Source organism: Aulonocara sp. 'chitande type north' Nkhata Bay, linkage group LG22 (genome assembly GCF_057382095.1).
Source record: "Aulonocara sp. 'chitande type north' Nkhata Bay isolate Kocher_YH1m ecotype deep benthic linkage group LG22, A_spYH_male_GT1.1, whole genome shotgun sequence".
Classification (NCBI taxonomy): Eukaryota; Metazoa; Chordata; class Actinopteri; order Cichliformes; family Cichlidae; genus Aulonocara; species Aulonocara sp. 'chitande type north' Nkhata Bay.
In genome coordinates this window covers 34511079-34532043 of record NC_141364.1, presented here as the reverse complement: position 1 = coordinate 34532043, position 20965 = coordinate 34511079, and the positions used below count along the sequence as shown (strand labels likewise).

At 40.7% G+C, this 20965-nt stretch overlaps 1 protein-coding gene and 1 non-coding gene across 2 annotated transcripts in view; both read right to left on the bottom strand.

Annotated features, from left to right (window-relative positions):
* The window catches only part of LOC147304550 (retinoic acid receptor beta-like), a 116740-nt gene extending 95984 nt beyond the window's left edge, over positions 1–20756 (bottom strand). The window contains exons 1-2 of the mRNA XM_086279493.1: positions 20521–20756; positions 5954–6102 (exon numbers count right to left, since the gene is read on the bottom strand). Of these exons, the coding sequence (XP_086135619.1) occupies positions 5954–6102; positions 20521–20677 (306 nt within the window). The 5' untranslated portion in view covers positions 20678–20756. The remainder of the gene's footprint in view (positions 1–5953; positions 6103–20520) is intronic.
* LOC147304551 (U6 spliceosomal RNA) lies at positions 16716–16823 on the bottom strand. Its single transcript, XR_015127050.1, has one exon. It is a non-coding gene; the product is annotated as a U6 spliceosomal RNA (small nuclear RNA).
* Positions 20757–20965: the final 209 nt, after the last annotated feature.

The following is a 20965-nucleotide window of genomic DNA, read 5'->3' as shown; positions in this document are numbered from 1 at the left end:
TTAAGAAATGTGGTGTCTGATCTGGTGGGACAAGCACCCCAATGCAGCAAGTCTGGATCGGCTCTTGTTTTGAACTAACCCTAATCTGACCCTATGAGTATTACCCAGCAGGTAATGCAGAGTTAATAGAGCCAATGGATGGGTGAGGGGACTCGCCCAGTTCTAATTATCTCTCTCTCCCAGGTGTCTACCCAGCCTGCTCTAATAAAAGCCGGGAACCTGAGTAGCCTTGCAAGCCCAGTATCTATCACCCACACCTGTTTCCGTAGCTCCCCCCTAGATCGGGGCACCTGGTAATAACTGGGTTAAAGTTAGGGGCCTGGCCAATCGGCCCCAGGCCTCTGTTCATTTTAATGGGCTAGAGTAACCTGGACCAGCTATTCACACTAAAATGGATTAATACTCTGTTGTTACCTTTAATGTTTCACAAAGGGTTAAAAAGTAAATGTCCACAATTTAGACTTTAACTGTAAGAAATTTAGTAGGAGCAAAGCAAAAACAGAATGCAATAAAATTCTGTTTTTGTACTACTACTACAACTAATAATAATAATAATTCTAACAAAAATCAATTCACCTAAAATATACTTTGTAATCTTTGGAAGGAGAAAGGAGAAGGAGAGCATGTACAGGGCTGTTGTGACAATTTCAACACAATTCAACTTTATTTACATAGCACCAAAATCAAAAGGAAAGTTGCCTCAATGGGTTTTATATTGTAAAGTAAAGACCCTACAGCAACAGAGAGAAACCCCAACAGTCAAAAGACTCCCTTTGTGTAAGCACCTGGTGACAATGGGAAGGAAAAACTCTCTTTTAACAGGAAAAAATTTCCAGGAGAACCAGCCTCAGGGATGGGTGGCCATCTGGCCCAACCAATTTTCAAGTGAGGGTAGGAAGACAAGGCCAAACACACACTGTGGAAGAGGGTCAGCGATTAATAAGATCAAGTAAATAAATTCAGAATGGTGTATACTAGCGGTGCAACGGATCAAAAATCTCACGGTTCGGATCGGATCACGGTTTTAAGTCACGGATCGGATCAATTTTCAGATCCTTAAAAATAGAAAAAAAAGACAAAATTTCAACTCGCCATTTACTTATTTAAGTATTTTTTTGCCTATTAAAAAACATTCAACTGAAGACTCATTCCACACACTTATCTAAAAACAAATTAAGGTGCAATATGGACATTATGGACCATGTTGGGCAGCCTCTGCATCCTCTGCACACGGCCATAAACAAGAGGAGTCTGTTCAGTGACAGGTTGCTTCGCCCAAAGTCAAGGACCAGCAGACTTAAAAAGTCCCACACGCCATCAAACTGTTTAACTCCTCTCTGGAGGGGAGAGGGAGGGGAAACAGGGACAAAGGAGGGGGAACAAGTAGCTGTAGTGCCTCTTCACTGTGCAATAGTTTTTGTTAATATCCAAAGGTGTAATAGACTCACAATACTTGAAATGTGCCGTTCCCTTGTATTCTTATTCCTATTTATTCTATTTATCCCTTTTGTATTCTCTGTATTTATAAATGCATATGTGGTATATTTCTGCTCACATTCTGTAACTTCTGTCGGTGCTGTGCTACTGGAAACTGAATTTCCTGGAGGAACCCACGCGAGGGATAAATAAAATTTCATCTAATCTAATGTAATCTATAGGGCAGTGCAGGGCTTTGTATCTACCACTCCGCTGTGATATAACGAGCGGTCACGGTCACGTGGCTTTCCGTTGCCCTGGAGGTCGTAGTTGGGCAACAGAAGATGCCTGGGACAGTTCAGCCATAACTTTAAACTTCTCCTGCTCATACATGCTTGGAACGATCTTGTCACTGAAGCGGACGCGCAACGAGATATCATAGCGTGGCTCAAGCACGTTCATCATAGTTTAAACCCCTTGTTTTTCACAACAGAATACGGCCTCCCATCTGCAGCTAAACACCCAGTAGCTTCTGTAATAGCTTTAGCCCGGTCGGACTGGGCACCAAAGGGCTGCTTAAATGCCGCAAACTCCTCTGCTCCTCCACTTGGACCTCTAGCGCTGACCATAGCTATCGCTTGACAGACCCACCACGCCACCATACAGATACTTTTTTTCTTTTTCTTCGGATCACGTGCGTGCCGAACCGTGGAGTTGATCCGATATCGGTTCGGATATCGGATCAACCATGATCCGTTGCACCACTAGTGTATACACAATACATGGTGAATGAAAAAGGTGTGCGAAGAAATACTCAGTGGATTATGGGAAGTGCCCAGCAGCCTAAGTCTATTGCAGCATAGCTAAGGGAGGATTCAGGGTCACCTGATCCAGCACTAACTATATGCTTTATCAAAAAGAAAAGTTTGAAGCCCAATCTTAAAAGTAGAGATAGTGTCTGTTTCCCAGATTTCATAGAAGACTTTTAAAAGTTTACTCAAACATTTCTCCACCGGGCCTACACACAGAATCTCCCACTGTCTGCTTTTGACTGTATCTGTGGCTCTAACTGGCACATTCACTGAGCAGTAAAACATCTTCTTTGTTGGCCTGAAGCCTGCAGCTGTACTGCATGCTTGTTGCACCAGCCTATAAGAGGGGGCTTGCCCCATGCACTGCAGGGAAAAAAGCTTTTGTCACTGAGACAGAAAGATTCATTGTAACAAATAGAATACAAAAACCCCCCCAAAACATGCGGCCATGATTTTAACATCTTTAACATCAGAGTTAGTAACACTGTGAAAAAGGATATGCTCCATTCCTGATTTTCTTTTCTTTTGTTTCTTCTTGTTTTCCATACTTCTTGTGTGATGCCGCACTTAATGTGAGCTTTCCTTAAATCAAGGTCACAGCAAGAAGGTCAGAGGTCATGACAGATCTTTATGATGAGACATAGATGTAATAGGAGCCTACACAGCACTTAGTTTGACCCAGAGCATTATCATTCCCAGCGTGTAACCGACGATTTCTCACTGTCGTCGGTATGTTACACATTGGGATGAGGACATGTTGGATCACCGCCTCTCTAAGTCCAAAAATCCTTCTCATACCACTGCTTCAGTTACAAAGAGAGGAGGGGGAGAGGTCATCACGTAGTTGGACTGCATGGAAAGGAAAACTGCAGAACTTGACAAGAAATAGTACAGCCCACCTTCAACAAATACATGTGGATTCCTCAGAAAATATTATTATATTACTCTGTTACTGCTCCTACTAACAGTACTGTACACCAATCCATTAAAAACGTTAAAGAAGCACACCAAACTCCACACAGGCCTACTGAATATTGTTTGTATACGTGTCTATCTGCATGCAGGTGTGAGCAGTTGCCTAGCAACAGATATGAAACTGCTGCCAGAGCCGATGTTGGGAGGAGTTTCTAAAAGTAGAACAGTGGCAGACAGAGACGGGGCACGAATACACTTGTGTAACAAAGGAGTGGTAGACTCAAATTAGGAAAACAATCAGATTTTCTCACTTAACATCTTTTTATTCCTGCAGATATATAAAAAAATTACTTCATGGCGTTTAAGGCTTTGAAAACCAACATAAACAAAACTAAAAATCTATACACTACAGAAATTATTTTTTTCACACATTTGTTAAATCACAAATTAACTTTGATTAACCACATAGGTCCTGTCCAAATTCACGGGCTGCATCCTCCTGAGGAACCGGCCTTCGCGGTCTACGTGGGCCGGATCCTCAGAAGGTCGGGTCACCGCTGTCTCGGTGGAGTTTAATAAACTCGGCCGTCTGCTCCGTGCTATCTAAAATATAACAGGACACCGGCGTAAACTCTCGACCGTCTCACACTTCTGTTTAATCAGTAGTCTATTTGAAGTTTAGTCAGCTGTGTGAAAACCAAGGAGGAACCCACCCGATGTATTAATAAAGTTTTATTTTATCTAATCTAATCTAATAACTTTAATCTCAGCCAAACCAATTTACTCACGAACAAATAAAACACTGAAAAATCAAATAAATAAAATATATAAAATAAAATATACAGAGTGAGACATGTGCAAAACAGTGGCGTTACTGTACAGTATGGAGTGCATAAAAAGCCCAACAATAACATTTTTAGGTTGTCTAAGTGACTTATATATTACGTTTAACCTGAGTAGCAAAAGTCTGCGGTGATCTGAAAATGATGTGCTGGGAGTTGTGCCGTTCTCGGCGGCTTCAGTGACCCTCGAGCTCTTGGCTAGCTATCGAGCTGGTGGGTAACAGACGTCTCCGAAAACGTCGGCACACTTTTGCAAATATGGGATATCTTGATAAACCGAGCAGATATTTGATGTTTACACAGCTACTTTCTCACCTGAAAATATGTTAAAAGTTTATTTTGTGACCCAGAAAGATTAGTATGAGTAATTTTAAAACTTAGTAGCGGCCGCCATTGCCGGAAACTTTTTTTTGTCTGGGCCGCGCTATGAATTCTGGGATATGGTGGGCCACAAAGGACACACCCGACCCATCCTTCAAATTCGGGGAAATGAAGGATGCATTTGTCGGCTGCATTCGGAGGAGTCTACGACTTTGGACAGCCTTCGGCGCGTCGCTGTGACGTAATCGGTCTACAAATGCGGCCTCAGGAGGAAGCAGCCCATGAATTTGGACGCGACCATAATTTGGAAACACCCAGGCCTGACCTGTTGAATCAAGGAATACATTCAGACAAAGTCAGGTGGTTCCCTCAAAAAGCACAAAAAGCAAAACACATCCCGCTATGATCTAAAGGAACGAAAGAACAGAGGAGAAACAAAGTCACTGACATCTGGAATGCCATTTAGAAGGTTTGGGGATTCGAGCGAACCAGCACGATAGTTATTATCTGACAATGGAGAAAATGTGGAATAGTGTTGAATCTTCCCAGGAGTCGTCCTAAAAACAAAGAGCTCAAATAGCAAATCAACAGCTCCTCCAGGAGCTCACAAAAGAACCAAAACAACATCCAAGGGCCTCAGTCTCAGTTAAGCAGTCACAGTCATCGTTCACGATTCAGCAAGAAGAAAGAGACTGGGATATTGACAGAATTCCAAGGTGAAAACCATTGCTGTCGCACATTTGAATCAAGAAAAAAAATCTTGATAATCTCTAAGACGTTTGGGAAAATTGTCTGTGGACTGAAAAGACAACAGCAGCTTTTTGGAAGTTTGAATCCCATTCTATCAGGAATAAAATGACCATAGCATATCATAAAAGAACATTACACTAAGAGTCAAACATGGTGGTGGTAGCATGATGATTTGGGACAGGGCCTAAACAACTAGCCATAAGTGATGGAACCATGAATTCTGCTCTCTACCAGAAACTCCTCAAAGACTTACGCGTGCTTGGGTTATACAGCAGGAGCATGAACACATCACACCAGCGAATCCACCTCTTAAAGGCTTTGGAGTTGCCTAGACATGACCTTAAACAAGTTGTATTGAAAACCCTCAAATGTGGCAGAAATAAAACAATGTCCAGTTACTGCAAATGCTTGACTGCAGTTCGTGCTGCCAAGAGTGGCACAATCACTTAAGGGACCATTGCTTTTTCACATAGGGCCAGGTAGTCCTGGGTAGTTTTTTTCACTTAACAAAAAAATCATTGCATTTTTTATTTACTCAGGTTATCTTTGTCTATCATGAAACTTTGTTTGATGATCTGAAACAAATGTGCACAAAGAAAAGAGAAAATAAATATTTTAATAAAAAAAAATAGGAAGGGGGCAAATACTTTCTTTTCATAGCACTGTATCATTGTCTCTCAGTCTTGCTGTTACTTACGAGGCAACATGGCACCCACAATGGAAAAAATAGGTTTAAAAGTTAACAATTAAGAAACAAAAATTCCATCACAAGGTTCTCAAAAGGCAAAAACAAAGGCAATTGTGTGTAATCCTCTTCAGCAAAAACAACCCTGGTCTCAGCATGGCAGAGAAACAAAAAAGCTCATTACTTTGTGTGACAAAGTACAAGAGTCCTACCTTGCAGCCCTCGCAGGCACTGACACCATAGTGGTATCCAGAGGATTTGTCCTGGCAGACGAAGCAGGGCTTGTACACCCTAGGAGGGGGTGGTGGGGATGGTGGGCTGGGGACAAGTTCCTCAGAACTGGTGCTCTGTGTTTCGATGGCTGCAGGGATTGCAAACAAAAAGAAGGAGATGAAGAAGGTTGTTCTGCTAAAATAACTAAAATAATTGAACAATTTGGAACTAGAAAAGAACTTTAAATTTTAACCTACAGGAAACTAAACTGGTCTCACTACAATTAGGTTCTTTGGGTACAGAGAGAAAACATTAGCTACAAATTCCACATATAAACTTTTATACATCACATTCTGCTTTCGAGTATTTCTCATGATTAGTTTGTGTGTGTTGCTTGGTCAAAATGCTTAATGCATTTCCAGGGATGGTTCATTTTCATTTAAATTACCTTCTCAGCCAAGTCTTTGATCTAGAAAATATAACCATTTATCAAATTGCTTGATGAAGTATAACCAAATGAAGATATTTGAAATGATTTTGGTGATACAACTGAGTAAAAGTCACTATTGTTTTAGAATAAAAAACTAATTGTCTACTACAATAAGAAATAGGCACTGCTCGTATTTGTACTTAATTTCTTATAAGTTACTGAAGCTCATATTCATGAATATCTTTCCAACCAACGTGCGTATGTGAACAGAAACTTACTAACTGATACATGATGTTCACTGTGTACTGAAAACCAGGACTAAAACGGGTTACAAGGATTTACAACCAGAATAGTGAAAAAATAGGAAGTTCTTTTGGTTCAATCCAAGTTAAATTTCCCATTTTATTTTAGTCAAACTTGAATCCACCAAACAGACACTTGTTAACAAATTCCTCTTATTACAATTAACAAACAGCATAGGCCTTTCTTGGAAACATCCATCTAATTTACTCCAAAATATTATTTCATTTTCAGATAATTATGAAGGAGGGTCCAGTAAATTAGCTGAGCACACACAGAAAAGAGATGGCTATAAAATAAATGTTAAGCATTAATCATTAAACAGCAGTGTTTATGGGAGATGTGCATGTAACATGCAGATAAAATACCACTAACAATGCTACAAGAGAGAATTTAGCACCATCAATAAAAATGCACCAAAACCATGATGATTGTAGAGACCAAGCAGCTGTCCACACACATACACAACCTTTCTACATAGAAATGGGAAGCATTCCATCCAGCAGATAAGATTACATTCTTCTGTAGTTCATCAGGGTAAACCCAATTACCAATCTTGAGAGACCAGCTCTTATAATTACTGGACCCTTGTCCCTGTATGGAATTCCCTGGTGATTTAATCTGATCTTCCATCACACTCACCGTTTACTTACAAATTACAAGGTTATTCCAAATTATACAATTTGGGGTATTTATATTTAGCTGTACTCTTGACTATTTATATTTGGGCATTTTATTATTACTTTGTTCAATTCAATTGCATTTTTATAGTGCCAATGTACAATGCACTTCCAACTTGGTAAGGACAGAGAGACAAGCACTGATTTTCATTTCATTGCTTCCAATGCTCCAGATGGTTTCCCTGTGAAGCTGGCAGAGAGCAGGTTAAAACATTTGCACATAAAGCAGATGTTCGTTGAGACAATCTGCTGGAGATGAGCCAGTGGTCTGACACACAAAGCCACTTGATAAAGGAGGATCAAGAAAACAGGCACTTGTGCATGCTCTTATATATTTACAGTATGAGTTAAAGACCAGCCTGGGTTGGAAATTATTTAAGGAAGAATTTTGAACTTTCTATCTCCATTTTTTTGCAAAATTCGCTCATATAACCAAACCACAGATAATACATATAGATACTTGGAATAATGCATTAATGCAGTTGTCTTACATACATCATTCTACTGTGTGGCAGCATGTCTATACAAGTTATAACTAGTCATACTACGCTGAACAATTTTTTTGCTGATTTTCAGGTGGTCTATTTTGTCCAAATCTCTAGATACTTGTACTTACATGATATGAGAATATCAGACAGAATAAATTGTAATAATGTTGTCTGTTCAGCACAATGTGTGTGTCTTGTGTAACAAATCACCAGCCCATAACAGGTGCTATTGACATTATTACCAGATTTCGGTAACAAAAAATCCAAATCGCACATGCACAGAAATCTAACCATAGATGTCCATAAGTTTTGTGTATTAATAAGAAATAAAACAGGGGAAAACTATTGAACACATGAAGAAGGCAAGGTGCAAAAAGGCATGGACAGTCATGACACCAGCAGAAATCTATCAGTAATTAGAAAGCAGTCATGCAAATTAATATCAGCTGGTTCAGTCCCAACTGATGGCCAATAAAAACGTGTCATTACCAACATGTCACACAAGAAACATCTCATGATGGGTAAAAACAATGAGCTCTCTCAAGACCTTCATAACCTTATTGTTGCAAAAACTACTGATGCCACTGGCTCCTGTGAGCACTGTTGGGGCCATAATCTGGAAGTGGAAAGATCATCATTTCACCATAAACCACAATTAGATGCCCCCCGCAAGATTTTAGACAGAGCAGTATAAAGAATTATCAGAACAGTTGAAAATTGGGCCACAACCACACCTGATGCATGCAAAGTTTCTTCACGTATCTTGAAGCTGTCCCCACCAACACAAAGTATTAAATATATTTCAGTAAGCATGTTAAAGACTATTTCCCTATGTCATTTCTCATAACTTAACCCATGGACATCCATGTTTTGATTTCATTGCATCTGTGGATTGGATAGATTGTTACCAACAGCTGAGAATTTCATTTCATTTGTAACTTATAAGACTCATATGTTCAATTCGACTGCATTTTTATAGTGTAATTGAATTGAGTTGCACCCGTGGGGTTGCAGAGGGTGTCTGCCGTTTGAGACCTTGGATGAGTAGCGATAGCTGAGGCGATGAAATGGTCAAGCAAGGCGAACCTGTGAGTGTTTTGGCAAAGAAATTGATGCCGCCCAGAAATCGGAATGCAAAAGATACAAACCTAGACGTGATTGCAATGTCAAATAACGGGAAGGGAAGATTGAAGTGATTGTGGAAGAAACGGAACATGTTCCAAGTTGCTTGCGGCAAGACTATTGATTATAGCTTCTTGGGAGAGGTCGATGAGCTCTGCAATGCTAGGGTTTAGATCACGCATTTTGTGGCTGAAAATGGAGAACTAGTGTCAGAGCTGCCTCTGCATAAGAGCCGAAGGCTGGTGGGTGACTGACAGCCATGCATGAGCAGATACATGAGGGGCATGATGGAAGGGGAATTGCTTTGGCCTTTGTTGATTATGTGAGCTACAGTGAGGTTGTCTGAGTGAATGAGGATGGATCTTTTTGACCATTTGTGGCCCCACAGTAAGGCCGAGATGACCACTGGGTAGATTTCGAAAACAGCTGAGGAAGGCAGGAACCATTCCTGGATATAGTGGCAGAACTCAGGAGGCCATGCTGAAGTGAACCATCTTCTGCCATAATAACCCCCAAAGCTGGCAGAAGGGGCAGCATCTGTGTAAAGCTGAATGTCATAAAAGAAAGAAATGCCAGTCCAGTTAGCAAGGAGAAGTTGCCAGAGTCGCAGTTTGGCTTTGGAAGAGTTTTCTAGCGTGATAGTGCTGCGGAGTGATGGTTTAGATGCTGCAAGTGAAAGCAAGTGAGAGATAAAAGAGCGGTCTTGAGGAATTATCCATAGTGCAAAGTTTAAGTAAGGGAGGCTAGCTGTCGTTTGGAACATGTGGCAACGAGGAGAAAGTTTTGAAGGACAAAAGTGATTTTCAAGAGTTTTCAAGAGTTTTTCAATAGGCCCTCTTTTTTTCTGAAATTGGAACGCCAAGTTCGGAGAAGACTCATGAGCTGGCGGTGACATGGAAGGGGATATGACTAGGAAATTGTCAAGAAGATGAACTAAAAATGGCAGCTTATGGTTGTAGAAAAGGAACTAACATAGAGCTTCAGAGAGTGAGTCAAACAGCTTGGGGCTGCTTTTGCAACCAAAGGTTAGCCTGATGGCGAAATAATAGACATCCCTCCACTTGACTCCGAACAGGCACCTGAAGTCAGGGTGAATTGGCAGGCATTTTAAAAGCCATGCACCTCTGCCAGCGATCTTAACAAGGGAAATGGCATGGTTCACTGTAGAGTATTTAAGAGAATAATCATCGCTGGGAACAAGGCTATTTATGCACGCAATATGACTACCATGAAGCACAGATAACTCAACGATTTTGCGCTTTTTGCCTGAATAATTTCTGTTGTGATGTCAAGTGGGCTGATGCAAAAGAGGGGAAAAGGCGGTTTAGAAAAGGGTCCAATCATGAAACCCTCCCTAACTTCTTTGGCTGTCAACTGGAGGTTTCTACAGGTACAAGAAACTGATGGCTGGGTGACAATGCCTGGGTGGAAACCTTCTGAAAAACCTTTGAATAAAAAGTTGACAAAGTCTGGGTTAGGGTGATTTTTTAAGGCTTCTTTTGATCTTGGATTCTGAATGCGTGTCGAAACGGGTAAAGCTAGTCATTGCTTGGGGGGCATGCTGAGCGGGAATTGCCGCCGTTGTAACAGGAGCAGGAGTGGAGATAGCGGCACTAACACCTGAGGCAACCAGAATCGTTGAAATTATTGCAAATGGTGCGGCCTCCTGGATGCATGACGGGTCTGCCCTTCCTATCTGTACCTTGTGGCAAAGGCATGCTAGGAATGGATTCTGTGTGTTTTGAAATTTCTGGTGTACATGTTGGGGCCAAGCAGTTAAGAGCGGATGTGCGGATTATGGGCTGTGAATTATTTTGGGCTCAAACGATACAGGATGATACAGGAGCACCGCATATCTTGCAGGAAAGACAAAAACGGGCAGCGAAGATGCGACCAGAGTTCCTGGTTGAGACTGCCCCTGAATGTGTCCTGATCAAACTGTTGTAAGCAAACTGCTGCATGAGAAGCGAACTGGATGTGGTACTAGTTAAAGCCGGTGCCGCCGAATCATAGGGTGAGATCAAGTATTATAGTCAAGTACGTATCGAGCTCTTGTGTTTGGAAGGGGAAAGCGGTGCAGAGAACACCTCTGTATAGTGAAAAGGCGAAAGCAAACTCAAGCGCAGTGAGCTCCTTTGCCCGAGATGGGGCCGCACATGATGATGGGACCGTCGTGGCTGTCGATCAACCTGGGTGGAGTGGGCTGGTTGAGTGGTAGTAGAATGAGGTCAGCTAGATCTATATATTTACCAGCAACGATTTGTTGGCGAAGGTGAGCAGATACTGGGGAAGGTTTTGGAGCTGGTGGGCTGGGAAGAGGAATTGCAGAGGGAGGTGAAGAGGCCAGCGAAAACTGAGCAATATTAGTTTGAAAAGAGGGGTCCTGGGCTAAAAAACTTGGCCATGTGCTGCTTGGAGCTGCTCTGACGGAAGGAGGAAAAAGAACTGGGTTAGGAGGAGATATAGTTGGATACCTGGTAGTAGGAATGTAGGCTGAAATATTGTAAAGAGAAGCCGAGGTGAGAAGAACTTGCAACCCGGTGCCAGGAGGGTTTGCTGCAGTGATTAATAATAATAATAATGATAATGATAATAATAATAATAACAATAATAATACATTTTATTTAAGAAAGCGCCTTTCAAAACACTCAAGGACACTGTACACAAGCGATCACAACAACAAACATAACAATTTACAAAAAAAAGGATAAAACATTGAGCAAATAAATAAAATAAATTAAAGTAGCAGGATGGAAAAGTTTCCGTGAAATAGGCTATTGTGAATAGGTGAGTTTTGAGTCTTAAAAAGAGGGAAGGAAGTGATGTTTCTTATCTCAGGAGGAAGGGAGTTCCAAAGACGGGAGGCAGAGCAACAGAAAGCCCTGAGAGAAAAAATTCAAACGTACAGCTCTGCTGTCACTTCCAACATAAATGAGGACAGAAAACTAAACAGCAGTGACGTTTGTAGGGTTACTGAAGTTGGACTAGCTGGTATATAATGATGTGCTACTTGATCACTAGCTACACAGCTAAGTTAGCATAACATAAGGCGGTCGTGGCTCAAAGAGTTGGCAGTTCGCCTTGTAACCGGAAGGTTGCTGGTTCGAGCCCCGGCTCGGACTCTCTTGTGTCCTTGGGCAAGACACTTCACCTACCGCCTACTTAGATAGATTATGTATGTTATACATACATCAAGTAATAAATGTTTAAGTAATTTTACTTTTTCAGCACATTGTATTGAATTATAACGTTTTACTCTTACATAGTTCAGTCTGTTGTTGTGACTTAAAATATGGAAGCAGCATTCTACACAAGAACAGTTCCCTATATAATAACCACAGTGTAATATTCTGTATCAAACACTTAATAACTGAAACAAGGTGTTCGCATCAGGTGAGGGCTACTGAAGCACAGAATTAATGTGCCTTAGCCTTCACCAGGCGGTACAGCACACTTCAACATACATCTAGAGGAAAAATACTTTGGTGCATTTGTGATGGCTGGGCGATTACACACTGAAGAGAGGCAGCCACAACAATTTAGCCCTGCTACCTATTTGAAACTCATGGCTGCTTCTAAGAGGCAGTGTGACCACCTGCAGACAGATGGGACGTATAAACATAGATGCATTACACCCCTCATTACATGTATGTGTGGAGGTGTGGTCATCAGTTAGCTACATGGGCATCAGTTGCGGGGGAGCCTTTTTCCATTTTCTGCGTGATTAAACTTTGAGTCGGCTTCTCTGCATGTTAACATATACAGAAAGCTCAGAGAAATAAAGGCCATTGACAGACAAGTGGGCACAGCTAGTGTGGCTTACGAACAGGGAGAGAAAAATGAGCGACTCCTCAACCCTTACCCTCTGGCTGAACCTGCCGGTTGGGTAAAAAAGCACAGGCTCCCTGCTGGAGTCTGCGAGATGAATAAGGGGAGGGACTGTGATTGGCTATCTATGAGAACTGTGGTTAGTGACACCAGAGAATGCTGATATGAACACACACTGCCTTTTACAACCAGCCAGTAAGAGAACATGCTGACTGAGAAGTTCTTCTCTCTTGGAATGGAGAACTGACACCATATACCTCCCCCTTAAAGAAATTAAAATAATTCAGAATAGGGCTGCAACCATTCACCAAGTAATTTGAAAAAGAATTATAAAAAATCTTCACATTTTTTTGCTTCAATGCTTTTTTTTATCGCACAGTGCCATAGTGCACCATCGTCACCATGTAAGCGGGAGCGTTTAACCCACATTCGTGACTAAAAATAGACCTGCACCACAACAGTGTGTGAATAATAAGTTTGACAACATTAAACCCAGCAGCCCCCAGTTTTTCAACAAAAAGACTGATAACACAATAGCTCCACTGGAGCTGACGCTGCCACAGTTTAAGGCAGGGTTGTCAAACTCATTTTACACGGCGGGCCACATGCAGCACACTTTGATATTAGTGGGCCGGAGCAGTGACACTCCCCTTTGTGTCACTGTAAAGGATATTTACATACATTTATACATAATATATAATTATATAATATTAATATTAATATATTAAACTATTTTTCTACATGATGAAGAAAAAGCTGCTGTGACAAAAAAAGAAAAACTGAAAAGAAAAAACTAAAATTTCTATAGCAGAAGGTGAAAAAAGAAACTTTTCTGTCATATATTTATTGTTTAATGAACGGCCATAAGGGAGGTTTTTATCAGTAGGAAAAGCTGTAAAGTTTATGAAAATACAGTTAAAAGTCTACAAATTCTGCTTGTGTTTGTTTGTTGTGAGCAGCAGATCAAACAAGTTAAGAATTATAAATGGCTTCACTGTGAGACGTTGAGCCATGGCTCTGTGCTACATCTCTGCCATTCAAAGAATCTTTGCACATCCTTTATTTTATGAAAGATTTCACCCTTAATGCTACATTTTATTTTTTTAGGAAACCATTTTTTTCTCCAGTGTTTTCATTTTCACAGCACACTACAGCCAGTTTAGAATGACCACACCTAACCATGATTATCTTTGGACTGTGGACGGAAACCTATTTACAGGGAGAGCATGTCAATTCCATACACAAAGGTTTTTAGGTTTTAATCTGGAGATTCGTTCTGTGCTCTCTGCATCCTTATATCCAATTCTCTAGGATGGAAAACAAGTAGCCTGTGAAACTCTGTCCACACGGTCCACAAAACAGACACATGGCAAAGAATATGAAGCAAAGCCTGTCGCTACAAACAGCAATGAAGCTTTGGAGGACAAAGCTGCTTTTATGCTGCAGAAGGGAAGGTGCGCTAAAAATGTATGTCCTAAGTAAAAATCAATTGAGTGGTACTATCATAAATCACAGGATTTAATTAAACCTGACAAAGAGATGTTTCTGTATTTGGTTTGTGTTAAGCTGTGGTGATCTTGATGTGGAGACGTAGGCATAACCTGAGTGGCTGTGGAAAGGAAGCTCACTCTTAATACTGACACTCCTCTGTATGGGAGTGTGTTTTTGTTCAGGTTTTCACAAAGTGTGCACCACATTAGAAGCAGCTTTGCATGGCCTTACAATGTGTGCCAGAGGGAGCAAGGTTAAGAAGAGCTTAAAATACTCAAAGCATTAAGGTGTACCCTGCCTCTCGCCCTATGATAGCTGGGATTGGCTCCAGCCCTCCTGCAACCCTGACAACGTTAAGTGGAAGAGGATGGATGGATGTCAGTTCTGGTCAGTACTGGTAGCATGAGGGAATATATTGCATATTTTACTCACACATATGTGTGTGTGTGTGGGGGGGGGGGGGGGGGGGGGGGTTAAAACATCAGATCTCAATGGGAAAAGATTATGCTGGATGTCTGTGCTAATATGAGCATGGTATCGATACCATTACATAGTAATGTGTTAGGAACAAAAGAATGCCACATCTTTTGATGGAAGTAAAAATCAACCTCGAGTGCTGAATTCAAAAGACCAAAAGTCAAAGGCAAAAACTGATGTGAGAGACTAGTCCATTCTGCACTCTTCTGTCCACTCTTACTTAGTAGTTTGTATGGCCCCCACATGCTTGTATGTCTGCCCAACAACATGGGCTCCTAATGAGATGACGGATAATGGGGATCTCTTCCCAGATCTGGACCAGGGCATTTCTGAGCTCCTGGACAATCTGAGGTGTAACCTGGCAGCATCAAATGGACGGAAAAATAATGTTCCGATCTGTTCTATCAGATTTAGGTCAGGTCAGTGTGGGGGCAGGTCAGTGGTATCAGTTCCTTCATCCTCCAGGAACTGCCTGCATACTCTCCCCACATGAGGCATCGTCTTGAATCAGGAAGACTTCAGGACCCATTTTGGAAGCGTAGGATATGACCGCAGAGCCAAGGATTTCACCCCAGTACCTAAAGGCAGTCAGGGTGCCATTGTGCAGCCCAGGGGTGCCCAATCCCAGTCCTCAAGAGTCCTGCAGCTTTTAGATGCATCCCTACTCCAACACAGCTGAATCAAACGATTGGATTACCTCTTCAGCGTGCCATCAAGTTTGGCAAAGGCCTGATAACAAGCCATTCATTTGATTCAGGTGTGACGGAACAAGGATGCATCTAAAAGCTGCAGGATGGTAGCTCTCGAGGACTGGGATTGGGCATCCCTGGTCTAGCCTGTACAGGTCTGTGTCTCACACCTCCCAGTTTTGGTATCCTATGGCAAATTCCAATTGGGCTATGGTGCCAGGCAGTGAGCACAAAGCCCACTACAGGAGTTAGGACCACCAGACCACCCTCATAGAGTCTGTTTCTGATTGTTTAGTTAAAGACACATACACAGGTGGCCTTAATGTGCCATCCTGGACACGTTGGACTACCTGTGGAACCTCTGCAGGGTTCATTTATTGCCTCGCGTTGCTCATAGGGTCACTGACCCTAGCCAAATGCAAAATAATGAAAAAACAGAAAAGATAAAGAGTGAAAATGTTTGTTCTGTTCTTAATTTCATTCAAGCTTCAACTGATTTATATCCGCTACTATATCTCAGAAGTGTGTGTGTGTGTGTGTGTGTGTGTGTGTGTGTGTGTGTGTGTGTGTGTGTGTGTGTGTGTGTGCGTGTGTGAGTGTGTGTGTGTTATTGTTATTCAGCAATCATTCTGATAAAAGAATAATTGTTTTACTTTACAACCAAACATTTCACTGTTTGCCCGTCAGCTTCAGAAAACTGTATGATTATATTAGAAAATCAACGTTTATTTTTTTGGAAATTAAAAATCATGAAAAATCACATAAACACACAACTGTGAAAAAGTATGAAACTATCACTGGGACCCTAATAAGAAGGTCTGTGACGGTGTGTTAAGAGCAGACTGAAAAACTTTCAGTATATTTTCAATAATGTATTTTAATGTATTTTTCAGGTTTGTACATTCAAATTCTGTCGTACACAGTACAACATGTAGTGAAACGTTATTGCTGTACAATATCCGACCATTAAACTACAGTAAAGAAATTTACAAAATTTACATTTTAAAAGTTTACAGTAAAAAAAAGGTCTAACAGATTTGAAGAATAAATTAGGAATTTAACCTAAGAACTAAGCTAAATTATAAGATAAAAAATAGAATATGCAAATAAAATATTTAAGAAAGAAATTATAAGAAGTGTGCAAATAAACAGTGTGTGTGCAGTGACATGATGCATGACAGTTCAGAGTATCCCTGGGTCAAGACCTGAATAGCCTGAGGGAAGAAGCTCGTCCTCATTCTCTCTGTTTTGGCCTTAAGAGAGTGGAAGCATTTGCGAATTTGCGTGTCATCCTTGCGCAGGGGCCATGCTAATCTTCTCTGTATCGTATCCAATTTAGCGTACGCGCTTGCCGAAGCAAGCACATACGATTATGTGCTTGGAAGCATTTGCCAGACCTCAACATTGAGAAGAGGCCATTGTTGGGATGGGAGAGGTCCATATATAGTGTTTTGTAGTAGCCTAAAACATGTATATTTTCCACTTCTGCAAATATACTTTCAGAAGGAGAAATTCTAATGTATAGTCAAGTAATTAATGACAAATCAGGGAAAACTCCTCTAAAACTCTAATAAGACTGCAAAAGACACAACAAAAAATTCCTCATATTTTTTAACATAGTCGATAAAATTATTATCTATTGGTTTGTACTGAGGTTTCCCGTTGTTCGCTCTGTTGTTTTATCCTATTTCTTTATTTTTTATTGCAGTTTTAAACAAAACTGTCCATTTTATACATTTAAAGATGACATGAAGCTCAGGGCAGGCTATTTTAAAAAAAAATTCTGTGAAAAAAATCTAATTTTCAACATCATAAACCTTTTTTAAAAGTAATAACATCTAGGATTTTTTAATTACCACTACAACATCAGCTATAGAAAGTGTGAAAATGAGTCATTCTTTATAATATGAAATCTAAAAGTTGCATGTATCAGCAGCTATGATCATTTATGAGCTCGCTAATATATGATATTTCTTTAAAGGCAGGTATTTTCATCAACACACAGTGTCAGCAGAGCCCAGGGCAGCCTTAATGCCACCCTGTTGTACACAGCGTTTTATTTCCCCCCGTTCACCTGTCATTTCACACAGTCAATTAGTTTGGTGGCAAGTCGTGGCCTTTCATGTCCATATCAGAGATGCTAAGGCTTAAAGACAAAAGACTCATTATTTCATAGCATGTGTCAGATCTACAATCCATACCAGGCTGTCTCTTTGGCTTTGTCTTTTCATGATAACATTTCAGCTGCTTGTTTCCAGATTATTGACATCATGTGTAGCCATTCGATAGTCCATTTCATCAGTGTAAGAGTTTCTTTCACTCTTAATTAACATCTGAACTGAACGAGGAAATGCATTAATGGTTGCTTTGTTGTCATTGCAGCTAATTAATACTCAGGAGGTTTGCATTTTCCTGGAAAAACAAACTATAAAACCGATGTTTCAGTGAACACAAGACATGCTTCTTCAAATCAAGGTCTTATTTAAACAGTAGCTTACTGGGATGTGTTAGTTAGAAGGCCTCCTGTCACCTGCACACTGGGCTTCACAGGCCAAAGTGTTACTCATGAGTTCCTCATTTTTAGCATTGCGGCTATTTCAAGTTCACTGAGATCTGACATTGAGAGATTGCACAAAAATAATGGCATATTTAAAAAAATGGGGGCAGGGGAGGCTTTCCCAGTCATTTCCTTATTTCTACCTTACTTTAAAAATTAATCTGCAAACTTTTATCAAGAATAGAATTATTGATAAAAGAAACATTGCCCAGTCACCAACAGCAGTTTTACATGCCCTACAGATATTAAAATATTCACAAGCTACACTATTTTCATCAATCGATTCTTAATTTAATTTACTTAATTAACTTATTAATTAAAGTACTGAGTTCATTTTGAAGGTTCATATAAAAGATTAAGGACATTTTGCATCGTCAATGAGGAACATAAGAGTGAATTCACTCAATCACAGAACCATAAAAAATTATGAAATGCAAAATATAACAAACAAAAAACATTCACTTTTCTATTTGAAGTAAATCAAGTGCAAAAACTGTTGTTTCAAACAAAAAGGGAACAACTGAATAGGAAATAGTAGATACATGAAATAAAGAAATAAATATGCACTGGAACAGGCCTCTGCTCTGATGACAGAGAAAATCCTCCCTGCAAGCCAGTGAGACAAAGTAAATTTACGCAATCTGTTAATTAGTAGGCTCACTGCAAATTAAGAGATCATGTAAAACTGCATCAATATAGACCAATGCTTAAAAAGTCATTTGGACTTAGTGGAAGAAAAAACACTTGGACACGGCAGAAGTCTGAATAAAATCCAGTCCATGTTGGCCTTTTGTTCAAAGCTGACAGGACGAGTTTACATGGACATATCCAAGAACTCGTGGGACTAATGCTCCTTGCTACACACACTAAGATTTACCTTTTAAAAAAAATATTATTTTTCCAAGTAATGAAATGTCTTTACATTTACATTCTTAATGCGGACACTTTACCCGCTGGAGTAAACCTTTCACAGCACCATGCTATCATCGCTTTCTGGTTTTGCTCGTGTCTTAAATAAATAAATGGACAAAAATAAAAAAGCATATAATTGAAAAACTATACAGAATACCTGTAAATAAAAAACAATAATTCATTTAATCTTAAATACATATTTAAAACGTTTACATAGTTCTGACTGAGCACATAATGTAATAGAAAACATTTTTAAATGGGAAAATATTTAACAGGTTTAACGGCCTGATCGCTGTTTTTTTATTATTGTTATTTTATTTAGAGCAATAATTTGTAGATAACCACAAATTTATGTCAACTGGATATAAATTTTAGGAGAAAAAGCATAGCTCTTAAAGACAATCGAGTTTTGGCATGCTGATCATTTAAAGAGCCCTGACCACCAGGAACAGGTTTCTGACAGGTTAGCAGAAAATACAGTCATTACGAAAATAAGAACTAGATGTAAATTTGAGGTAAATGACACGCAGCACAGCGCTGTGGGAGTCGGCTGCTGGTTAAAGGCTTCAGCCGAAACTTTTCTGCTCACTGGGTTTTGCCTTTGAGCAGTGACACATGAGGAGGTCGTTAACAAATTAAGATGAATCAGAGAGCAGCAACAGGGCGTCAGCCATAAACAAACACTGACAACTGCCTCATGACAACAGGCTCAGTTGTGAGTGTGATATTATATCGGCTGTTTCGAATGTCGTGCAGTAACATGCAGGCTAGTTTTGTAACAAAAATCTAAACAGATCCACAAATAACGAGTCATAATTCATATAATAATAATAATTAACACAGTGCTCATTCTCGATATAGTCCTGACTGTGGACGTTTAAATCTTACATTTATTCTTTATGTCAACAGTACACGCAACACTCTGTGCCCTTAAAGCGTCCACTTGGTCTCCTGGATAAAAACTAGCACAAAATCATTCATTAGCTTTGGTCAGTTCGTGTTCCAGCAGCGAGCTGCCGCTAAAGTCAATGAAGTCCGCGCGCTCGTTTATCTGCATTAGTGTCAGAGAACGTAAGTCGCGGTTTGCCAGGCCGCCCCCTCCTGTCATGTGCAGCCCGGGGAGGGAGGTGTGGAAACACCGCCCGTGTTTACGGTCTACATTCCTCCAGCTAGGGTGCTGCTCTCTGAACTGAACTGCTGGAAGCCATCAGCATTCATTCAGTAGATCGGCTCTGCTGGGAAGCACGTGAGGCGCTCGGAGACTTTTTCTTTGTTTTTAATAATCTAAACATTTGATTTTGCTCCAAAGATGCTCCACAAATGGTCTCCCTTTGAATCTTTAATACCTTTTTTTTTTTGGAAGATTTAATTATGCGGCAGCGTAAAACTCTCAAATAATTACCCAGCAGTTTCCATCGTGTTTACCACTGTCACTCTTGCCACCTGCAGGCCCTTTCATTAGAACTTGTTGTGAACAGATGCCGGACTCCGCCTGTATGATTATTTCAAGCTCACCTCTGCGACTCAAAGCGAAACAATAAGCACAAGAACGACAGCATGAATACGACAGAATGTGGAGAAGTTGGACCTACAGTGTGCGCTCCGGCGGTGCTGCCACTCTCTATGCGCCAGTCCGCTGATGCATGCTTTCAGAGCCTTCTCTTGCAACATGCAGGAGGACGGGCTGGAGGTGTAGAAATCCAGCATCTGTCCGGGACTTACGGTGAGCATGTCCATGCAGTCAAACATGATAAGAGGCTCTTCGTTCAACTACTCTTGTGTGTGATGGATAAAAATCGCCGACATAAGCGCAAGCAACTCCGTCGAACTCCTCTCCCCCTCCCTCCCCCTCTCCTTGGCACGGCGGATTTCGTTCCTCTTCTTCTCCTTCGTCCCGCACTGGAATCACTAATTATTTCAGTCCGAAACGCTCCGCCGCTTTTTCTAAATCCTCATTTCTTGCACCGAGTCTACTCTCCGCCCTGCCGCGAACCTCTGAAGACTCCATAATAATAACAATAATCCGACCTGTTTTTT